This window comes from Micropterus salmoides, unplaced genomic scaffold (genome assembly GCF_014851395.1).
Source record: "Micropterus salmoides isolate LMB-PRFRI ecotype aquatic unplaced genomic scaffold, ASM1485139v1 Ms_hic_scaffold_19, whole genome shotgun sequence".
In the NCBI taxonomy this organism is placed as follows: domain Eukaryota; kingdom Metazoa; phylum Chordata; class Actinopteri; order Centrarchiformes; family Centrarchidae; genus Micropterus; species Micropterus salmoides.
In genome coordinates, this window is record NW_024041039.1 from 19,247,536 (window position 1) to 19,266,746 (window position 19,211).

Consider the following 19,211-nt stretch of genomic DNA (forward strand, 5'->3'; position numbering starts at 1 on the left):
AAAAGACAAGACATTCAAGCTTTTATGTTCTAAAATAAATTAGGTTTTAAAACATGTCTGCTAGCAGATAGTGAAGAAACCCAGCGTGCAGGCAAATTGCCAGCAAAGAAAAGAATGTCTCCAGAATCTACAGAAAATGAATGGTCAACTATTTTTCATTAATCAATTAAAAGTCATTTAATAAGAAAACTTGTATTTGCTGCTTTTCTAGTTTGATATCCTTATAAATTAACTATCTTTGCATTTTGGACTATTAGTTTTACCCCCCCACCAAAAAGACATCATATTGAACTTTGCTAAATTGCAAGTAGCATTCCCCCCATTTTACTGAGTTATAACCTTACCTTTAGGTTTGATTATTAACTCCAATGTAATAACCAAACCGCCCTGCAACTACAAGGGGTGACATGAGGAGTGGCAGGGAGCAGTGCAATCTATAGCAGTGAGAGAGAGAGAGAGAGAGAGAGAGAGAGAGAGAGAGAGAGAGAGAGAGAGACCACCTTTCAAACTGGAAGGCTGGGTAAAAGCATCTACCTTGCTGAAGTGTCTGCAAGACCCTGGACCACACTTACAATCTCTGGGGATGCTAAAATATATATCATATTACATTACCCAAGGTGACACCAGCGCCTACAATGACAACACTACAGTGTCAATTCATTTTCTGCTGTGGGTCTGGAGCTGTCCGAGGTGCTGAAGCAAACTGTTATGTACTGTTTATGGTATCATTACACTACCTGATTATGTCATCGTTGTGCCCCAGGTAAAATTTCTGCTTGTGCTCCCGGGTGTTGTACACAACTCCCACACCGGCAACAAAATAGACTATTTCCTTGGCGGCGGTGTAGTACAGGTTGTTGCGGCACTGATGTCCCCGGTATCCGTACACCCACTCCAGTCTCAGGTGGCAGTTGGGAGCAGTCCTATCAGCCATGTCCGCACTTCCGTGTGTGTCTCTGTCTCTGTCACGTAGGTTTTCTGATATAGTGTCATTCACCAAAAAGGATTTATTTTAAGCCCATGTGTCCCATTAGTTCCGTTTGATTCCCACGAGTCCAGAGAGCGCGTTGAAATTGGGCATTTTTGAGGGTCATGTGAATTTAGAGTCTTGCTGTCCGATAAGATGAAAGCCCCCCTGTCTCTATTTAAGAAACAGGTCTCTAAGCTGCTGTTTTCATTGCGAGAATCTACTTGTATTTCTTCATCCCCGAGCTCGCGGTCCTCTTCGACACAGGTCAAAGCTCCTGTCAAATCCTACAAAGATGGAGCTGCCACTGTTATTCCGCAAGCACCGCCCACAAAGATGACGGATTGGCATGTCGTCCAATCAGATCCTTCAAGTCGTCTGGAACAGGAGGAGACAACTCCGTCACGGATATAAAAGTTATGCTAGGTTAATGTTTTAAAGTGGATCACAGAATTTGAATATAACATGAATTACATGTCTCTTATTGAAAATCTCATACTGCCTGTATTTCTGTTATCATTAAATATATGTTTTTATTGTATCTCTTTATTTTTAAATTCCCTTTTCATATTAGGCTACTTTTTTCAGTAGGCTTAGGCTACTTATTTATTTATTTATTCACTATAAACCTATTTAATGTGTATTTGCACATAATCCATCATGTATCTAGCTGCGGGAAAATGTCTGTAGACCTATGCTTGTTGATCCACTCTGGAAAGTAAATAATAATAATAATAATAATAATAATAATAATAAACCGGAATGTAATTTAACACCAGCAGCCTATATAGTTATAGCCAACAACTCAAACATTTCAACACTCAAGATTCTTTGAAGTCCCATATAAATTAGAGCTCTCTAAAGAAGACACAACAAAACAGATTTGTTTAATGACTTCATACACCATTCTGATGGAGTAAGGTAGAAGCTAAGATTTTATATTATCACAATAAGTACCAGAAAATACAACTAACTGTTAACTCATACATTTTATTAGGTCAGTTTAATTTCCATCTAAGTCCAAGTTTTCTAAATCTCTCCAATTTTTTTTAGTTATTCATTATTGAATATGGAAATTACATCTGTTAGGCTCTGGACTTATAGCTCTGGGTAAGATAAATATGCATTTTGCACTTTGTCTACTTATTAACTCATTCATTAATGAATTTTTTATTTAATTTTCAATTGAACTTGACTTTTTGTGTACTTTTTAATCTATCTAATCTTATTTTCATTCTTTGACTTTTATGACACAATTTATTTGATATATATAAGGATTATTCTTTTATTATAATAATTCAGTGGATGAAAAAAAAAAAACTACAGTACGATTTGTTAAGCGCCAATGTGTCCAAAACATGGCATATTTTATTTTTAGTTTCTTTAATTGAATATTCTTTTATTTTTATTTAGGAAATTACGGAAGTGAAGGACCGCCCTCCTCCGCCGTTGCCGAGCGACATAGGAAGCTTCGGTCGTCCCAGTTTTGCTGAACAGCTTGTTAGCTTGTTAACTTGTTAGCTTGTTAGCCGACTTTTACACCTATTTTGTTCCTACCATCGCAATGGAGGTGACGATGGACCCTTTGTTTCTTGCGTGGAGCTATTTCAGGAGGCGAAAGCTCCAGCAATGTTCAGATATTTGCTCAAAAATATTACAAGACAACCCGTACGACCAGGTACTGTGGCGTAGTTAGCCGTGCAAGCCTAGCATGCTAGCGATTATGCATTAAGGAAAGCTAGCGCGCAGAAGCGATACAACCTGGTGAATAATCCCGATTATTCCAATCCGTGTAGTTTATCATAATTTAATTTAGGGAACGTTGAATTTATTGGCACGTCATTGAATCAACATGTGTCCTAATTGTTGTTGGAACGCACTACTCGTCACTATATTGCATTTCTTTATCACATTTCCACTGTTTTCCGCTGCACCTGTCTCCATTCATGTTCTCCATTCTCCCATGTAGTCACATCTGTCCTCAACTTTCTTTTTCTCTTATTAACTCACTGCATGCTGTCTTAAGGAGTCATCCTTGCCTATCTCAGAGGTAACCATCCCTGCAGACAGTGCCTGTCTGTCATCCTTTTTCACGTGGATAAGTCAGTTCCTGACTGTAACCTGTTTAACTTTAACGTTACATCTGAGGCCATCTATATGATTGAAACGTTGTGTGTTTCATAGGCTGCATGGAGCTTAAAAACCCGTGCTCTTACAGAGATGGTATACATAGATGAAGTTGAGTTTGACCAGGAGGGGATTGCAGAGATGATGTTGGATGAGAGCTCTATTGCTCAAGTTGCACGTATGTTTCAACTCTTCTCAGTGCCTTTTAAGTTAATAAAATGAACAATTCATACATTTACTCAATTGTTAATTTGTTTGATTGATAAGACTTGACTTTCTTCCAGGACCTGGAACATCACTGAGGCTCCCTGGAACAAGTCAGGGTGGAGGTCCCACACCGGCTGTCAGGTACTGCCTGCCAGACATTGCTTTTATAATGCCTTGAAATTTGACCATTGATGACATTTTCAACAAAGCAAAAAATGTCTGATATGAGTTGTCTTTTTTGAATTCAAGGCCCATGACACAATCAGGGCGTCCTATCACAGGATTTGTGAGACCCAGCACGCAGTCAGGGCGTCCTGGGACAATGGAGCAGGCCATCAAGACCCCCCGCACTGCAAGCACTGCTCGTCCTGTCACTAGCGCCTCAGGCAGATTCATCCGCCTAGGAACAGTGAGTAAATATGCCTGTAATTGTATCAGCATGCAGCGACTGAGAGGCTCCATGTGAAAGGCAATACTTCCACCAGAGCTCTAGTATTTGAAACACAGAATGAAGTATCAGTTATCTTTCAAATTACTTAATTTCCAAAATGTGTGTTTCATTGGTCTATGTTTATAGTATTTACCCCTGTTTCTTTAGATATCAATATTCGTAGAACATTAACTTTAATCAATAAAAGCAATAAAAGCACCTGCTTATTTTTATTCTGAAAGGTTTAGCACAACATTTTGTTCCACTGTTTCTCCAGGCTTCTATGTTAACCAATCCAGATGGACCATTTATAAACTTGTCAAGACTAAATCTGGCCAAGTATTCCCAAAAGCCCAGTCTATCCAGGGTAAGACTGAGAGAGTAACTTGCAAAAATTAATCAAGATCATTTTTTTTTTCTCAAATGTCAAATAACTACTATTTCTCTTCTCAGACACTGTTTGAGTTTATCTTCCATCATGAAAATGATGTGAAAAATGTAAGTGTTAAATCATAAATCTACATTATAAACAGAATTGTTGCAGATTAAATTGTATGATTGTAAGATAACACAAACTTTGGATTTCTTGTCCAGGCTTTAGATTTGGCTGCTCAAGCTACTGAACATGCTCAGTTCAAAGACTGGTGGTGGAAAGTGCAGCTGGGGAAGTGCTACTATAGGCAAGTAACTCACAAAGATCCACATTGCTTGACATTGCTCAATATTTCTGACATTTAATAAAGTTGCATTCTTCTAATCTATGTAATGATTAATATCTCTGACCTTTGCAGGCTTGGTTTATATCGAGAAGCAGAAAAACAGTTTAGATCAGCTCTCAACCACCAAGAGGTGGTGGATACATATCTCTACCTTGCAAAGGTGTTGATAGAGACATTATAGCATTAAATCTCATTACCATATTGTACCAATACTCTTTCCATGAGCCAAATGTTTTCTAATAAATTATAACCTTGTGTGTATTCTCCCATAGGTTTATCAGCGCATGGACCAACCAATAACAGCACTCAACCTTTTCAAGCAAGGTCTGAACCACTTTCCTGGTGAGGTTACCCTTCTAACAGGAATCGCTCGCATACATGAGGTACAGTATGTCACCACGGTCCTTACTATAGAGTCCACTTAGTCCTCTCTCCAGCTACAACTGCCAAAATGAAATAGGAAACCACATGTATTGTTTGTCCTGTGATATTGTCACAGGAGATGAACAACATTTCATCAGCAACAGAGTACTACAAAGATGTCCTGAAGCAGGACAATACTCACGTGGAGGCTATAGCCTGTATAGGCAGCAATCACTTTTACACTGATCAGCCTGAGATCGCCCTGCGCTTCTACAGGTTAGCAAAGCTTTTATGTATAATTTATGTAATGTATTGTTACAGCATATGTAATGAGAAGTTATATCCCATCTGTGATTCAATAAGACTCTCCCTTTGCTAGACGACTCCTCCAGATGGGGGTGTATAACTGCCAGCTGTACAACAACCTGGGCCTGTGCTGCTTCTACGCACAGCAGTACGACATGACTCTGTCTTCATTTGAGAGGGCTCAGTCGCTGGTGGGCAACGATGAAGAGCAGGCTGATGTCTGGTACAACATAGGACATGTGGCTGTGGTGAGTTACCAAACGTCTGATGATTGGCTTACGGTTCAAATAAATTAAATATTGACTGTAGGCAAATAGAACTCACAAACTTACAACAAACAAATGGAAGTTGGTACAAAGTGTATGTGTTGTATGTTTACAGGGCATTGGGGACTTGACACTGGCCTACCAATGTTTCAAACTGGCTCTGGCTTTTAATAATGACCATGCTGAGGCCTACAATAATCTGGCTGTGCTGGAGCTGCGCAAAGGTCGTATTGAGCAGGTGAAGATCTTTATCATATAGCTTCTGTTCCACTGTTAAAATGTAAGATATGAGATCATATTGGTGTCCTTTTAGACCTTCATACGATGCAACACAGAGACATTATTTAAGAACCATTAGACTTATCATTATCATTAAACTTAAATGCAGCCTGTATTAATCAAAGGTTATTTCTCAAATACAGTCAGCACAGTATTGATTGCTTCAAAATGTCCCTACATTACAGTATTCATTTGAAGATTACACTTGCACGCCATAAATCCAACAAGCTATAAGGCACCAATTACACAAACCAAGAGCTAGGCGATAAATCAATTTTGCTTTAATATCATGAGATATAATGAGTTATATTGAATGAGACTGCAGTTATCCCACAGTACGAACTGTGTGCTTGTTCCCTGGGCTAAGTCTGACATGTAGCTCAATTCCTGCCATTAGCTTTATGTCACTGCTGCTGTGATGCTAACACTAACTGAAAAAAGTTCAGGAATAAGAAAGTTTTTAATAACCACTAGTAGTAGTAATCATAGTTGAAAATTAAAGATATTTAAGTTGCCTTAAAACTTTGATTGCTTCATACCGTGAAGGCTGTCAATGTACATTCAACAGATAATCACTAACAGCTGTAGTCCGTAAGCTTAACGTAAACAGATTTTGAAGAAGCACCTGCTCAGATGCAACCCTACTATATTATATACATTTTGATAAAATATTATCCTGTCAATAATGTTAATGGTTGTCCTATCTTTGATCCAGTCCAAAGCCTTCCTGCAGACTGCTGCATCACTGGCCCCTCACATGTATGAGCCACACTTCAACCTCTCCATTCTCTCTGAAAAGGTAAGTTATTAATCTGAACATCTAAACAGTAAACACAGTTAAAGACACAAATTCTAATCTTCATGATACAGTCTGCCAATGTGATGTATTTGTGCCCAGATTGGAGACCTTCAGAGCAGTTACACTGCGGCCCAAAAGTCTGAGGACTCCTTTCCCGAGCACGTCGACACTCAGCAGCTTCTCAAGCAACTTCGGCAGCACTTTGCAGCGCTGTGAGCATCCAGCCAGCATGCTTAGGAAGCTGGGTGTGGTTTGAACAATGTAGTTGACCAGTATTAGAGACACAGCAGTGCAGGCTCCAAAACACAATGTTATTAAAATGCTAAAAGGTTGGCAGGTTAGTCAGACATGGAAATCAATGGTATCAAATGGATTTAGTTTTGATTTGTGTTTATGTATGGTACATGTACACTAAATTGTCAATTATATCAGGTTGGCCTATAACATAGTGTAACAGAGCTGGTTGTTGTATCCTATTGGAGTCCTATGTGGTGCATTTTCAGATCAGCACACCAGAGTTGAATTTGGATGTAATTGGTCTCAATATGTCATGTCTTTTCATTTGCACCTTTTTGGCCATTCTCCCTTGACCTCTCTGATCCACAAACTGCAGACTCCCTGGTCACTGGTAGTTCATTTTTCAGTTTATCCTTGCATCAGCAGGGTTTGAAAAGGCCCAGATGAGAGCCATTTGAGAAGGGCTAGAACCAAAACGCCTAGCTCCAGTAGTTTAGTTAACATTTACATTTATTTAGAATATGTAATGATTAATGTCTGTGACATTTGCAAGATTAATGGTTTCCTGATAAACTGGTAACCTTGTGTACAGACCTATATAGCAGTAATACATTATGTACATAGTAATGGTAAATATTTTATTTATCACAGTATGATTAACTTACATTTTATAGTTCATTTCATAAAGCAGATGTATCTTTCGTATTTTAACCTTCCTTGATGTGACAATAAAAAGAACAATTCAGAACATGTGTAAAAGTCCCAAAAGCGGAGTTCTTCCACCAAACAATTAAATGAAAACTAAATAGTATATTTTAAGAAATCATATTAACTTGCAGACCTTGGTGTGATTTCACAAATCCATTTCAGTTCATGATTGCATGGAGCATCATTCCAGGCCTTAAAGGGGTTGATTTTAGGATACGTAGCTGCACAGTCTTCGTTGCCCTGGTTGTTGGGTTCTCCATCATTCCAGTACCTGAAACATATGAGATGTTACTTTGTTGAGTGTGCTGTGACAACAAGTTATCTCTTGCATGTTTTAATGTGTGACTGTTACCCCTCATTCAGTCTTGTTCCATCCAGCCATTTCCAAGTCCCCTCCTCCTCCACATCTCTCAATCCGATCCAGAAGCCACTGTAGACTGTGGGTCTCGAGGGGTCTTGATAATTATTTATCAAGTCACTTATTGCCAGCTGACAACACCGGGAGATTACACACACACACATACATGTTGTTCATTTATTTTGTTAGCTTCTATTTAGCACCGACCTATTTTACTGCTCAGAAATAACATAAAGCGTTTTTAAAGGAGTGTTGACTAACTGTTTAGTCTTACATGTTTCTCTCTGCTGTCTATCACTGCTATGTCGCCTCCTTGTCTCATGCAGAACTGTCTGGCTTCCTGCCATGATCTGCGCGAAAGAGCATCAGAGAAAGCGAAGAAGTAACACACTGAGTTCATGTAAGTCCATCCTGGTAGACAGTGTCTGCAGCCCTCCTCTGTTGCCCAAAAGAAATATGGAAACATGATGTGTTGTTAGCTGGGTCACAATAATTATGTGTTTATATCACAATAACACAGACAGTAAGAAAAAAAGCTCTCACTCATCATCGGCATGTGGGATTTCAATGCTGCAATTTCCATTCGAATTTTGTCAATCCGCTTTTCGTAGTCTTTGCTTCTTCTCTTCTGGTGTTCAAGCTCCCACTTGGTTAGTTGCTGCCCACTGATCTCTCTTGCCAACTGATTCTTGATTTCATCCCTGCGTTGGATTGCAGTGTTGTAAATAGCCTGCAATTTGGCCATCTCACTGCTTATGTCCGTTACTGCGTTCTGCCCAACAGTAAGTTTGCTATCTGTAAGTTGTGAAGACAGAGTTTTGTCTCAGTTTAAGTTTAAAAAAAAAAAAGCATAAAAAATTTCCACTTTTTACAGTACATACACTCTATAAATTACCTACAGTATACATTTTAAAAAGTCAAACATGGACACAGGAGTATGAGTAGATAAAAGTGAAATTGACGACGTTTATTTGTGAATATTATTGGTACACAAGCATTTGACATTTTCATAAATGTATTAATTATTTGACTGTATTCTTTTAAATGTTTTTGTCAGTGAGGATTGACTTTACATGCACAGCTATAGAAAGTTTTATTTATAGTATTTTATTATAATAGTGTACATGTAATTTTTGTCATTCAACGTTGGGTCACAGCATGGCACTACTGAGCTACAAGAGATACTGCATGTGTGGTGGCCCTGGTTAATGTAAGTCAGCGAGAACCAGAACTGACAGTGAACTACATACTGTGTTCCCACCAACACACACATTATACATTTATCAAAGTATAAACCTTTAACTGGTCTTACTTTTAAACTGTTTTTACTTTAGCCTACATTAACTTGCACTACTGATTTTTGTAATCGCTTGGGGGCAATGGAAACAAGCTGTAACAAAGAACTCACCAACTTATAAAGGTGACAAGGAAAACTTGTTAGGAAACAGTCGCTAGCAAACACAGAACAACATAAACATTCATTTGAAGTTGTATTTGTGTCCTCTTAATAAATGGAAGTCCAACATTCACTCTCTGTTAGCTCTGTTTTGGTCGCCAACAACTCCTGAGGCAAATATCTGGCTCTTTAGCTGCTGTTCACCAACTAGTTGCTGTCTGAATAGTTAACAGTTTATCAGACTTTAATGAAAACAAACATCATGGCTAGTAAACATGATGTTGCCAGCAGTGAGTGATCAAAATATAAAATGTGTGGGCCAGAAAGTATTATGGACGGATTAAAAGCTGAGGTAGGCAATTTATTTCAGAAACATCTTTCTTTAAATCCCGATACCAATCAGTAAGTCAAATGTTCTGACTCAAAAATGAATAAGATCCGGTGTTGCAGGACCGATAAGACTGATTAAGGACTGATTAATAAGCAGGGGGTGAGATTTTTTCAGCTAGATACTTTCAAAATTTAGCTGTCTCTTGCTTGTTCTCAAAAGTTGCCTGCCCCAGCTTTAATGATTAATGATCATCTTTTATGGGAGAAAAAAAATAAAACTAACAGATAACATAGAATATTGAAATGGCTAAAGGGGCCTTTAATGGTCTTAAGCAAAATGGTTGGAACAAGGTTAAAGAAACTCTAGCTAGTTATTTGCCTTAGAGAAATGAAACCGCAAAATAAATACTATTACTGCTATTAACAAAGTAATTTCCAACATTTTAGACATTTCAAAATATGTTTGTTCATTTTAAAGATACATATATATAATTTCAATTCTGAGATCAGTGATTGTGATAGATGTATTCAATCAATTGAACACTTTAATCTGAAATGTGCAAACAATCATGATGGGTTTTCTTTTGAATTTTATGTACTTTTTGGGGAGATCACTGAAAGTCCTTTTATTGGAATTATATAAATTGGATTTAATTAAAATATACAACGTTAGAAAAGAAATGTCTACAACTATGAAACAGGGTATTATAACTCCTATTCCCAAAACCTGATAAATATAATTTACTGCTAGAAAACTGGAGACCAATTACATTCCTAAACATAGATTCTCTCTTTGTGTTTAAAGAAAGGCTTTATGACCAACCATCACATAAGTGTACTTGTTCTTGGAATATCTTGATAACCTTTAAACTGATGCACATTTCATATTGGTTTGGGCAAAACTTTGTATCGACATTGGAAGTATTTTAAAGGAATATTCACAGCTGTGTCATGCTGTATCCAAACAGTACAAAACGATTTCCTGTTCTGAGATCACTTCGTCAAGGATGTCAAATTTCACATTTTTTTGTTTTTTGATCATGGTTGAATTACTTTCATTTCATGTTTTACATGATCCTGTTATTAAAGGTTTATGTATTTTCATAATAAATGTGTTAAATATCTAGGTAGCCTATTCATATGTGTAACTTCTTGGAGCGCCAACAACTTATTTTCTCCCCCAAACTGTAATACTTCAAAGCAAGGGGGTAGAACTTTGTTGGGACGGATATGTCACTGACCAATATCCAAAAACTACTGAATTGTTCATTGCAACAATTGTGATAAAACCTTTTTTAAATACAGTCTATGGATAAAACAAACTTTTCAGACTTTCAATTCACTTCACTTTACTTTCAACTTCTTATTCAAAGGCTTAAACATTAGTTTCAATATTATGAATTAACTATTTAACACCACAATGTTTTCACAATATTGTAAATCTAGGAGTTCTTTATGAGTTAACAGTGACTTACAATAGATTCCCATGCCAATATCAACTGCTAGAAGAATGGTAGCGAGTACGGCCAGGCTTACTGTGAGCACTTTGTAATGATTCAAACTGGATCCAGGTCTCACCATGGACATGGACACTACACAGAGAAGTGGGGGATCAAGATCAGAGCCATGAACTGTGTCATAATACAGTAACAATACAATATCATCAAAATTATATACAAATGGTTGAAAAACCTAAATAAATGAGACATATTTTTTCATTTAATTTGTCCCTTATCTGTATATTCTAAAGATGATATTGATGATCAATGTTTGAGCTAAACAGTGATTTAAAAAACAGATGCAACACATTCACTTAATGATTTGAGCAAAACAAGGATGCAAATTAAGAAAGATCCAGAAATTAGCACAGTGTGTTTCCAGTACTATATTAGAATCTGGTACCAGTATTAAAAAAACAGTATAACAATTTATACAGTTTATAAATATAATTTGATTTTTATCTACTGTACCTTGTTGTTTCTCTTGGTTTGGGTAAAGATGGTGCTCGTCTCCACTTAAGTCCTCTTGACTGATCAGTGCTTTATATGTCGGCCTACCATCAAAAGTCCGATCTGAATTTTCAAAACCCTCCATTTTGACCGTGATAATGAGAGCAGCCTGGTGTGTTTGTCCAGAAGAGATTATTTGTTAGGACATTGCCCTGTGTGTGTGTGTGTGTGTGTGTGTGTATGTGTGTGTGTTAGTGTTGTAGTCAAGACCGCCCAAACCGAGACAGACCAAGCAAGACTTTCAGGGGCTGAGAGCAGTCGAAACCAAGACCAGTTCCCTGCATTGCATGGCATGCAATAAAATGTGGAACGAGATCATACAGTAGGTAGCCTACTTCTCAGATTGATCTGAAAGATCCGCATTCCCATTGAAACACCCACATAAAACACTAAGAGCTGAAATCAAAATAAGCATCGCAGGGAGGGGTGACAGTCGTTAATTAGGGTTATTGGTTGCATTTGAAGCAATATCTTTTACTTCCAATCAAAGTTAGAATGTTAACAAATCAGACAATGCAAAAGCAATTTATTGATATTCCCAAAGTTATGGTCTTGACTTGTCTTAAAATGAAATCTCGAGTCCTCCGAGACCGAGACAAGACCGAGTGCAAATGCGGTCGAGTCCGAGACGAGACCAGGACCGGTCTCGAGTACTACTACTGTGTGTGCGTGTGTATGCGCACGTGCGTGTTTGAACCCTTGTCTGGATGCTGTGGCCTTTGTGTCTATGTTTGGATTATAGTTGGTAAAATATCAGACATGTTTCCATTCTGTCCAAAATAATGTCAATTTAGCACGTGCACTTAGAGAAGAGTGAATAATTAGATTAGAGTTAATTACATATAGCCTAGTTAGGATGTTTCCCCCCCATATTCTTGATATGCTGAGTCATACTTATGAAATACAGAATTCAAACGGCCTGCTATAATTGCAATGTACTTCTACTACTTATTCTGTATTACACCAATGCCACTTTCTATTCAGTCATACTAAAAACACAAAACACAGGTTTAGGTTTCAATTAATAGTTGGCCATTTATTTATTCTTTACAGATTAATAAAAAGCCATGTGGTCACTTTCACATAATTTGCTTGGTCTTTAAATAATCAACTTACCTCACAGCTGCAGACATGATGGCCTATTAAAAACATTCAGCCTTTAATTTATTACAGATTTATAAAGTATTCATTAATGATTTAATAACATTGATAAAGCTGCTCGTTGTATAACTATTATATTACTGCTTTTTACTATTATATTATCATATTACCTACTTACTTTAAGAAAGAGGTAACATTGGGGTATTGTCCTTACATTTGGTGGTAATACTTTTTAACTTCCCTGTTTAGCATTTATAAGCACTGTATGAACATCAAATATATGGTTTATTCACATTATAGTATGTGATGTGTGTAATAGTAACATGCATATTCACAATTAAAGATCTGATTTGGTAAATATTCTGTTTTTCATTACAGGAATAACTCTTTGTGCAAACAGCTAGGTTTGCACAAAGAGGCACATGCAGTAAAGACACACTATTAACTCATAGAAGTTGGTGCCTTTTCACAAATCCATTTGTGTTTCACTTCACATGAATTATCGTTCCAAGCCTTGAAGAAGTTTTCTTTGGGATACACCATTGCACAGTCCTCAGAGTTCACATCATTTGGTTCTCCATCGTTCCAGTACCTGGATCAAATGATAGGTTTCTTTACAGAGACACAGTACTTGCTTTCTCTCTGTCCACATTATCTTTTTTTTTTTCGATAGTCAGGCTAAAAATGAAATACTCTCTTAATCATCAGGAAATGCATGAGTGTGTAAGCAAGACTGATGCATGCATTTTCCTAACTTCCATGTTGACAAATGCATCTGTCCATTACACATTTGAATGCAAAACAATATGAATACACTTGCTTGTGATTGGTAATCCATTATAGTGTACAGCAGGTCTTCTTTTATGTTTGTTAAACTTACATTATTGCATCGCAATGCAGTTGAGCGCACAGGCTGTTAAGCAAACTCTTTGTTGATGCTTGTGGTCAGGGACAATGCATGCAAATACCCTCTTACTTGTGATATGAGCATCTGATTGTACAGTGCAGTATCATCATTTGTAGGAGTTTGCTTGTTATAGTCTTAGAAATCTTCACTGCATGACGTCTGACGGTATGCACTAGTAACTGACCCAGCAGCAGGACACTATGCTGATCATTTCCCACAAATACAACAACATGTAACATATTTAACTCTTACCCTTCAACCAGTCTTGTTCCATCCAACCATCTCCAAGTCCCTTCCTCGTGAACGTCTCTCAGTCCAATCCAGAAGCCCATATATTTTGAGGGGTCTTCATTGTGTCTCAAGTGATTTACAGTTGAGTTCTAACAAATAAGAACTATAAAAAGAATTAAAAGAAAAAACTTGTTGTAAAGAAATATGAACTGAATGTTGATAATTTACCTCTTTGTCTTTGGTGTCTATGACTGCAAGGTCACCTCCATGCATCTGGCAGAAATCTCTGGCTTTTTGCCATGTTTTGAGTCCAGCATAGTCAGAGAAAGAGAAGTAGTAACACAACGAGTTCATCAAAATCCATCCTGGTGGACAGTGTCTGCAGCCATCATCTGTTGCCAAAGAAAATAACAGTGAATAACACGATCATATAAAACAATAAAAACACATTATTATGCTTTTATATATATATATATATATATATATATATATATATACAATAATAGTAAAACAGGTCTCACTAATCATTGGTATGTGGGATCTCAGTGATGCAATGTCCTCAGTCATTTTAACAATCTGCACTTGGTAGTCTTGGCTTCTTTTTGTCTGGTGTTCAAGCTCCCAGTTGGTTGGTTTCTGACGATTCATCTCACTGTCCAGCTGCTTCTTGTAACCCGTCATGTTTTTGATTGCGGCTTTGTAATTATCCTGGAGTTTGATCATCTCATTGCTGATGCGTTCTGTATCATCAAGTTTGAGGTGGGTATCTTTGAGATTGTTGTCTGTAGGTGTAGGAGACAAACAGAGTTACTGTAGCAAAGTATTCTCTGTCTTTATCGCTCCCTTTCTCTCTCATTTCACTGACATGTTTATTTTATTTATGTATATTATATCCAACCCACAGTGTCAAGCTCCCATATGTGAATAAACAAAACCATAAGACTATTATTATGTTATATTATGGATTATGGGGTGGCATGGTGGTGCAGTGGTTAGCACTGTTGCCTCACAGCAAGAAGGTTGTGGGTTCAAACCCTGGTAAAAATTTACTACTTTAATTATAGTTAACTGCATATCTTGGGGTTTAGATCTGCTAGTTGAACAAAACAAGACATTTGATGACATCACCTTGGTCTCTAGGAATTGTCACACTTGTCTGATGTTAAACAAGTGACTAATCGATGAATTTAATAATGAAATAAAATCCATAGCTCTATAATTCCAATGACCACTGTACACAGTTTCATTGACTTACAGTGGACCCCGAGGCTGATATCAACTATTAATAGAACTGCAGCAAGTAGCGCCAGGCTCACCGCAGCCAGTCTGGTAGGTCTCCAAGATGTCATACTGGGCGTAGACACTAGATAGAGATAATGAATCAATAGAAAACTGGAAACTGTTTCAAATAAAGTTTTAAGTTACAATAGTTGAGCTTTACATAGCCTATGCATTATTATAACATTATAATTTTTTCAAATCATTCACTCAGTACTAACTCATACCAGGCATTTTTCATGTCTTTTTTTGTCATTTGTCATCATATTTCTAAATATTTTATCAGCACTATTTTAGAGCCTGATGCCACTTTTAAAGAATCAAAGTGAATCAGAAAACTGTTTCTGTAAGCGTATTGTGTTGACAATAACTTTTATCATACTATACCTTGTTGCCTGTCTTGGTTAAAGTTGGTGTAAGGGTGCTCCTCAGTGGTCATGTCCTCCTGGCAAATCAGTGTGTTAAATCCGCTATCACAATTACCACCTGAGATTACTCTCCTCTCCATTCTGACTGCTTAGCTGAGATCAGTCATATGAGACTGTGTTGATGCTTGAAGCTACCATTGCTGAGCTCATCAACAATCCATGATACATCAATTCCAGTTAAATCTGTGCCTTAGAAAAGAGAAGTGAAATTCTTATTAGTAGTTGATGTAACATTTTCTTTCTTCACATGTACAGGATATGATTATACTTAGAAATTTAAGAAATACCCAAGTTTACCATAGTTCAGAGTTAGTTCAGAATAAATGAGTATCACTATGGCTCTCTAGTTAACAACCTTGTCTTTGCTGATGTTTTTGAGACAGGTCAATGTTTATGGCTTTGTTTACCAAATCCCCCAAAAGCCCCACATTCTTGAAATCACGTTGTTAAAGTTTATGTAGTCTTTCTAGTACCATTAATCTTTCTTTAGTATCCTTTTCGAGACAATTCAGGCAGTGTATTGCGTATGTCTTGTTGTTCGACAGGACAAGATTGTCGTCTCCCTCTCTTTCTGAGGACCATTATGATGTCTGAGGGAGTGATTTCTTTTTTTACTTTGATTTGGCTCACATAGTTTACTTCAGTTTTGAGATTAACAGAAGGCTCCACACCTGGTGTCTCACTATTATGGCTGATTCCGATGGCATAGACATGACGCTTTCTTTCCTCACATAGCTTATTTATGGTTGAATGTAACAAGAAAAATAAGTATCATCTCCTGCAGAATTACAGCTTGCAGTGTGGATGGCTTTAATTGTTTTATTTAATTGTCAATAATAACATATTGAGCTGTACTTTATGTTGCATATTAGTAGCCTGCTTGGTAATGACTGCTGAAATACAATAATTTAAAATTCCCCGGAACAAAGTAACACAAATCTTGAAGGTGTCAAGTGTGTTTTCTGCTTGAGCAGTACTTCCTGAGTGTATGCAGTTTTTATCTTGACGGCATTTCACGTATCCAGTGGCAACTTCATTTGTACCAGATCTTAAATGGATTAGAGGAGGTGTAAACTGCAACCCCACAATTCTCTCCCTGGGGTCTTTAGTTACTGTATTTGGTTCTCCATCAATTCAGTATCTGAGAAAAATCTAGATCATTCAAAGAAATACTGTTGGTCCCTTTTGTTCAGTTATGACATGACATGAGTCATCAAGTGAAAACAATCAATAATATTTCAAAATGAATACAACATTAAAAGTACAATTCTGCAGGACTCGCCTATGTTCTACCTCAACTCCACTGTCAGTCCACCAATTCCAACCTCGCAGAGCCGTGGTTGCTACAGAGATAGTTCAGCTCACTGCTTTGTTGCAGCTCCCTTGGACACACTGAAACATGTGACCTGATGGTGGTGATGATGGAAGTGTGAACCTTAAAAGAACGGCTATAACATAGATGATTGTCAATAATATCATAGTGAGGTGTAGTTTATTCTGCAAAACCCTGCATATGTGAACTTTGTGCTAAGTGTTAGAATACATATATATAGTTAGAGTAATTTAAGGTGAAGAATGCCCAGAAACATGAAACCAATCTTCAATGTGTTTTATTTTATTTTTTGCAAACATAAGAGTTGCAAACATATTCTTGTGTTTTCTGCTTGCACTACTCCCTGATTCTAGATTGATGTCATTTCACATATCCAGTGCCTTTCTCTCTGGTGACAATTGGCATCAAAACGGGTCTTCCAGGGATTATCAGAGCTATAAACTGCAATCCCACAGTCTTCTCCCAGGTGTCCAACGTTGTTTGGTTCTCCATCCATCCAGTACCTTTGGAAAATCACAACATTCAAAAAAGCAACCAATAATAACCCATTGTTATAAAAGCATTAAGAATATAATACTGCTGCTCTTACCTTTGTTCCACCTCTGTGACATTATTAATCCAGACCCATGTCCCTTCTGTCTCTGTGTCAGTAAGACCAATCCAGAATCCGCTTTGCCAGACGTCGCGGCCACTTCTCATATTTTCAATGCTGTCACTCACAAATTTCTGTGTAAGCACACAAAGACATTTTCATAGGGCTCAAATGTAAAATTCAAATGTATAAATATTTATATTTAAACATTAGTATTGACATATTCTTAACAGTATTTTTTTTTGTTTTCAACCCACCTGTTCCTCCTGGTTATCGATCACAATCAGGTCGGCTCCACGACTAATACAGTCTGCTCTGCTATTTGGCCAGTTCTTTTTGACAGTAGAGGACTCAGTGTAAGAAAAGAAATAGCAGGATGAGTTAAGAAGAATCCACGTGGAGAGACATCTGCCACAAGTTCCCTCTAGGAGAAATAAAAAATATATCAATGACAGATTCTTTTCACTTTAGATGTTTTTCAGTACTTTCTCTAAACTATAATACAACTCTGTCTCACCCAGAGCCGATATATTGGACTGCAGAATTGTCTTCTCTGTTTGCAGCGCCTCAATCTTTCTATGATATTCATCATTGATGGTCTTGTGCTGCTCTATTTTCACCTTTAACTCTGCATGGTTTTGAATCGCTCTTTCTAACGCATTCTTGGCCTCCTCTTCGGCTTTGATCACATCGCTGTGGTTACTACGGAGATAGTTTAGCTCATTGATGAGCTTTGTTGCAGCTGAGTGGGTAACCTGGAGGGAACCCTCTTTGACTTTGGCACCTGTTGATGTGAAAATACACTGTCACAATGACAATGAGAACTGTGTCAAAACTGTGTAGTCAAAGACATATTTTTACTATATTGGACAATAAAATTGCGTATTGAAATTCATAGTTTTACGAAATAGAAATAGAAATAAAAAGTGTGTTGTGGCTTTGTACTGTTATGTTAAGAATTATGTAAGAAAAGTACATTTTCATCAAAAATTGTCTATTCAGCTATCTGATGAAAGCGAAATTTCACAGAAAGGGGAAAGGGGAAAGGGAAATGAAACTATCTGTCAAATGTCATAAGACTACTTACAGTTAATGCCAATAGCAACAGCAGCTATCAGCAAAATAGCGTTCAACAGACCCAGACACAGTATAACCAGTCGATCAGATCCTTCTCCACCTGTGAATATTGTAATTCAGAAAAAAATATACAAGTCAGTATGGGGCGATGAGTATGATGACTTTAAAGCTAAATCATTGAGGCTTGGTTATATAACTTTGCCTAATATATTATCTTCAGCAATGCTCATCATTCAATTACATTTAAATAATGGTAACATTAAATTACTTAAATTCACAGGTTCATTTCATGAGAGAAAGAGTGAAAAAAGAAAGCAGTGAGGGAAAAGTGGACAGATAGAAGAAACATGTCAGACACTAGAAGATATTAAAGTCATGCCTCGTCTGAAGATTTCGTAGCGAGAGCGAAAACGTCTATCAGTGTTGAAGAAAACTTGAGAAAACTCTGGTATAAATGTTGTTTTCTGCCTATCATCTGTCCTTCTTCCTGGATTATCCATTGTAGTGCTGCAGCTCTGTCCACTGATCTGTTTGCCTCCTTTTATATCTGTGAGGAGGAAAGTGTGTGAAAGTGAATCCACCCCTAAATAACCGTTCATCAATGGGTGATGTTTAGTTCATTGCAGATTTTTGCTTAAGAGAATTAAACATTGCGCAGAGAACTAACTGGGAACAATGGGTTGCATTTATTAATTTAAAAAGAGATGTATAAATATTTATGTGATGCTCAATTTTCACCTTTAGCTGTGCATGATTCTTAAGC

The 19,211-nt window shown here is 37.3% G+C and overlaps 4 protein-coding genes across 9 annotated transcripts in view; 1 reads left to right on the plus strand and 3 right to left on the minus strand.

The window, feature by feature from the left end:
• The window catches only part of eml5 (EMAP like 5), a 41,802-nt gene extending 40,514 nt beyond the window's left edge, over nucleotides 1-1,288 (minus strand). For 4 of the 6 annotated variants that reach the window (XM_038728914.1, XM_038728913.1, XM_038728912.1 and 1 more), the window contains exon 1: nucleotides 738-1,283. In XM_038728914.1, the coding sequence (XP_038584842.1) occupies nucleotides 738-934 (197 nt within the window). In that variant the 5' untranslated portion in view covers nucleotides 935-1,283. Of the gene's footprint in view, nucleotides 1-737 lie in introns of all 6 variants that reach the window. The other 2 variants (XR_005445617.1, XM_038728915.1) reach the window with 2 other exon arrangements.
• Nucleotides 1,289-2,429: 1,141 nt separating this feature from the next.
• Nucleotides 2,430-7,452, plus strand: ttc8 (tetratricopeptide repeat domain 8). The gene is made up of 14 exons (XM_038728829.1): nucleotides 2,430-2,645; nucleotides 3,152-3,272; nucleotides 3,379-3,442; nucleotides 3,551-3,710; nucleotides 4,009-4,098; nucleotides 4,185-4,229; nucleotides 4,326-4,411; nucleotides 4,523-4,610; nucleotides 4,723-4,833; nucleotides 4,950-5,089; nucleotides 5,193-5,367; nucleotides 5,501-5,623; nucleotides 6,380-6,463; nucleotides 6,563-7,452. Exons 1-14 carry the CDS (start codon nucleotides 2,532-2,534, stop codon nucleotides 6,677-6,679), a joined length of 1,518 nt encoding a protein of 505 aa, XP_038584757.1. The 5' UTR covers nucleotides 2,430-2,531; the 3' UTR covers nucleotides 6,680-7,452.
• A 6-nt stretch (nucleotides 7,453-7,458) lies between these two features.
• On the minus strand, nucleotides 7,459-18,980 carry LOC119910830. The gene is made up of 15 exons (XM_038729625.1): nucleotides 18,828-18,980; nucleotides 18,459-18,548; nucleotides 17,889-18,155; nucleotides 17,629-17,795; nucleotides 17,369-17,505; nucleotides 17,130-17,282; nucleotides 15,057-15,103; nucleotides 14,394-14,522; nucleotides 13,969-14,132; nucleotides 11,463-11,640; nucleotides 10,968-11,084; nucleotides 8,310-8,561; nucleotides 8,041-8,204; nucleotides 7,761-7,897; nucleotides 7,459-7,679 (listed from the first exon to the last, which is right to left on the minus strand). Exons 1-15 carry the CDS (start codon nucleotides 18,946-18,948, stop codon nucleotides 7,529-7,531), a joined length of 2,274 nt encoding a protein of 757 aa, XP_038585553.1. The 5' UTR covers nucleotides 18,949-18,980; the 3' UTR covers nucleotides 7,459-7,528.
• Nucleotides 12,511-15,606, minus strand: LOC119910309 (C-type lectin domain family 4 member M-like). The gene is made up of 6 exons (XM_038728831.1): nucleotides 15,406-15,606; nucleotides 14,996-15,103; nucleotides 14,262-14,522; nucleotides 13,969-14,132; nucleotides 13,762-13,889; nucleotides 12,511-13,194 (listed from the first exon to the last, which is right to left on the minus strand). The coding sequence occupies exons 1-6, from the start codon at nucleotides 15,524-15,526 to the stop codon at nucleotides 13,044-13,046; spliced, it is 933 nt and encodes a 310-aa protein (XP_038584759.1). The 5' UTR covers nucleotides 15,527-15,606; the 3' UTR covers nucleotides 12,511-13,043.
• Nucleotides 18,981-19,211: the final 231 nt, after the last annotated feature.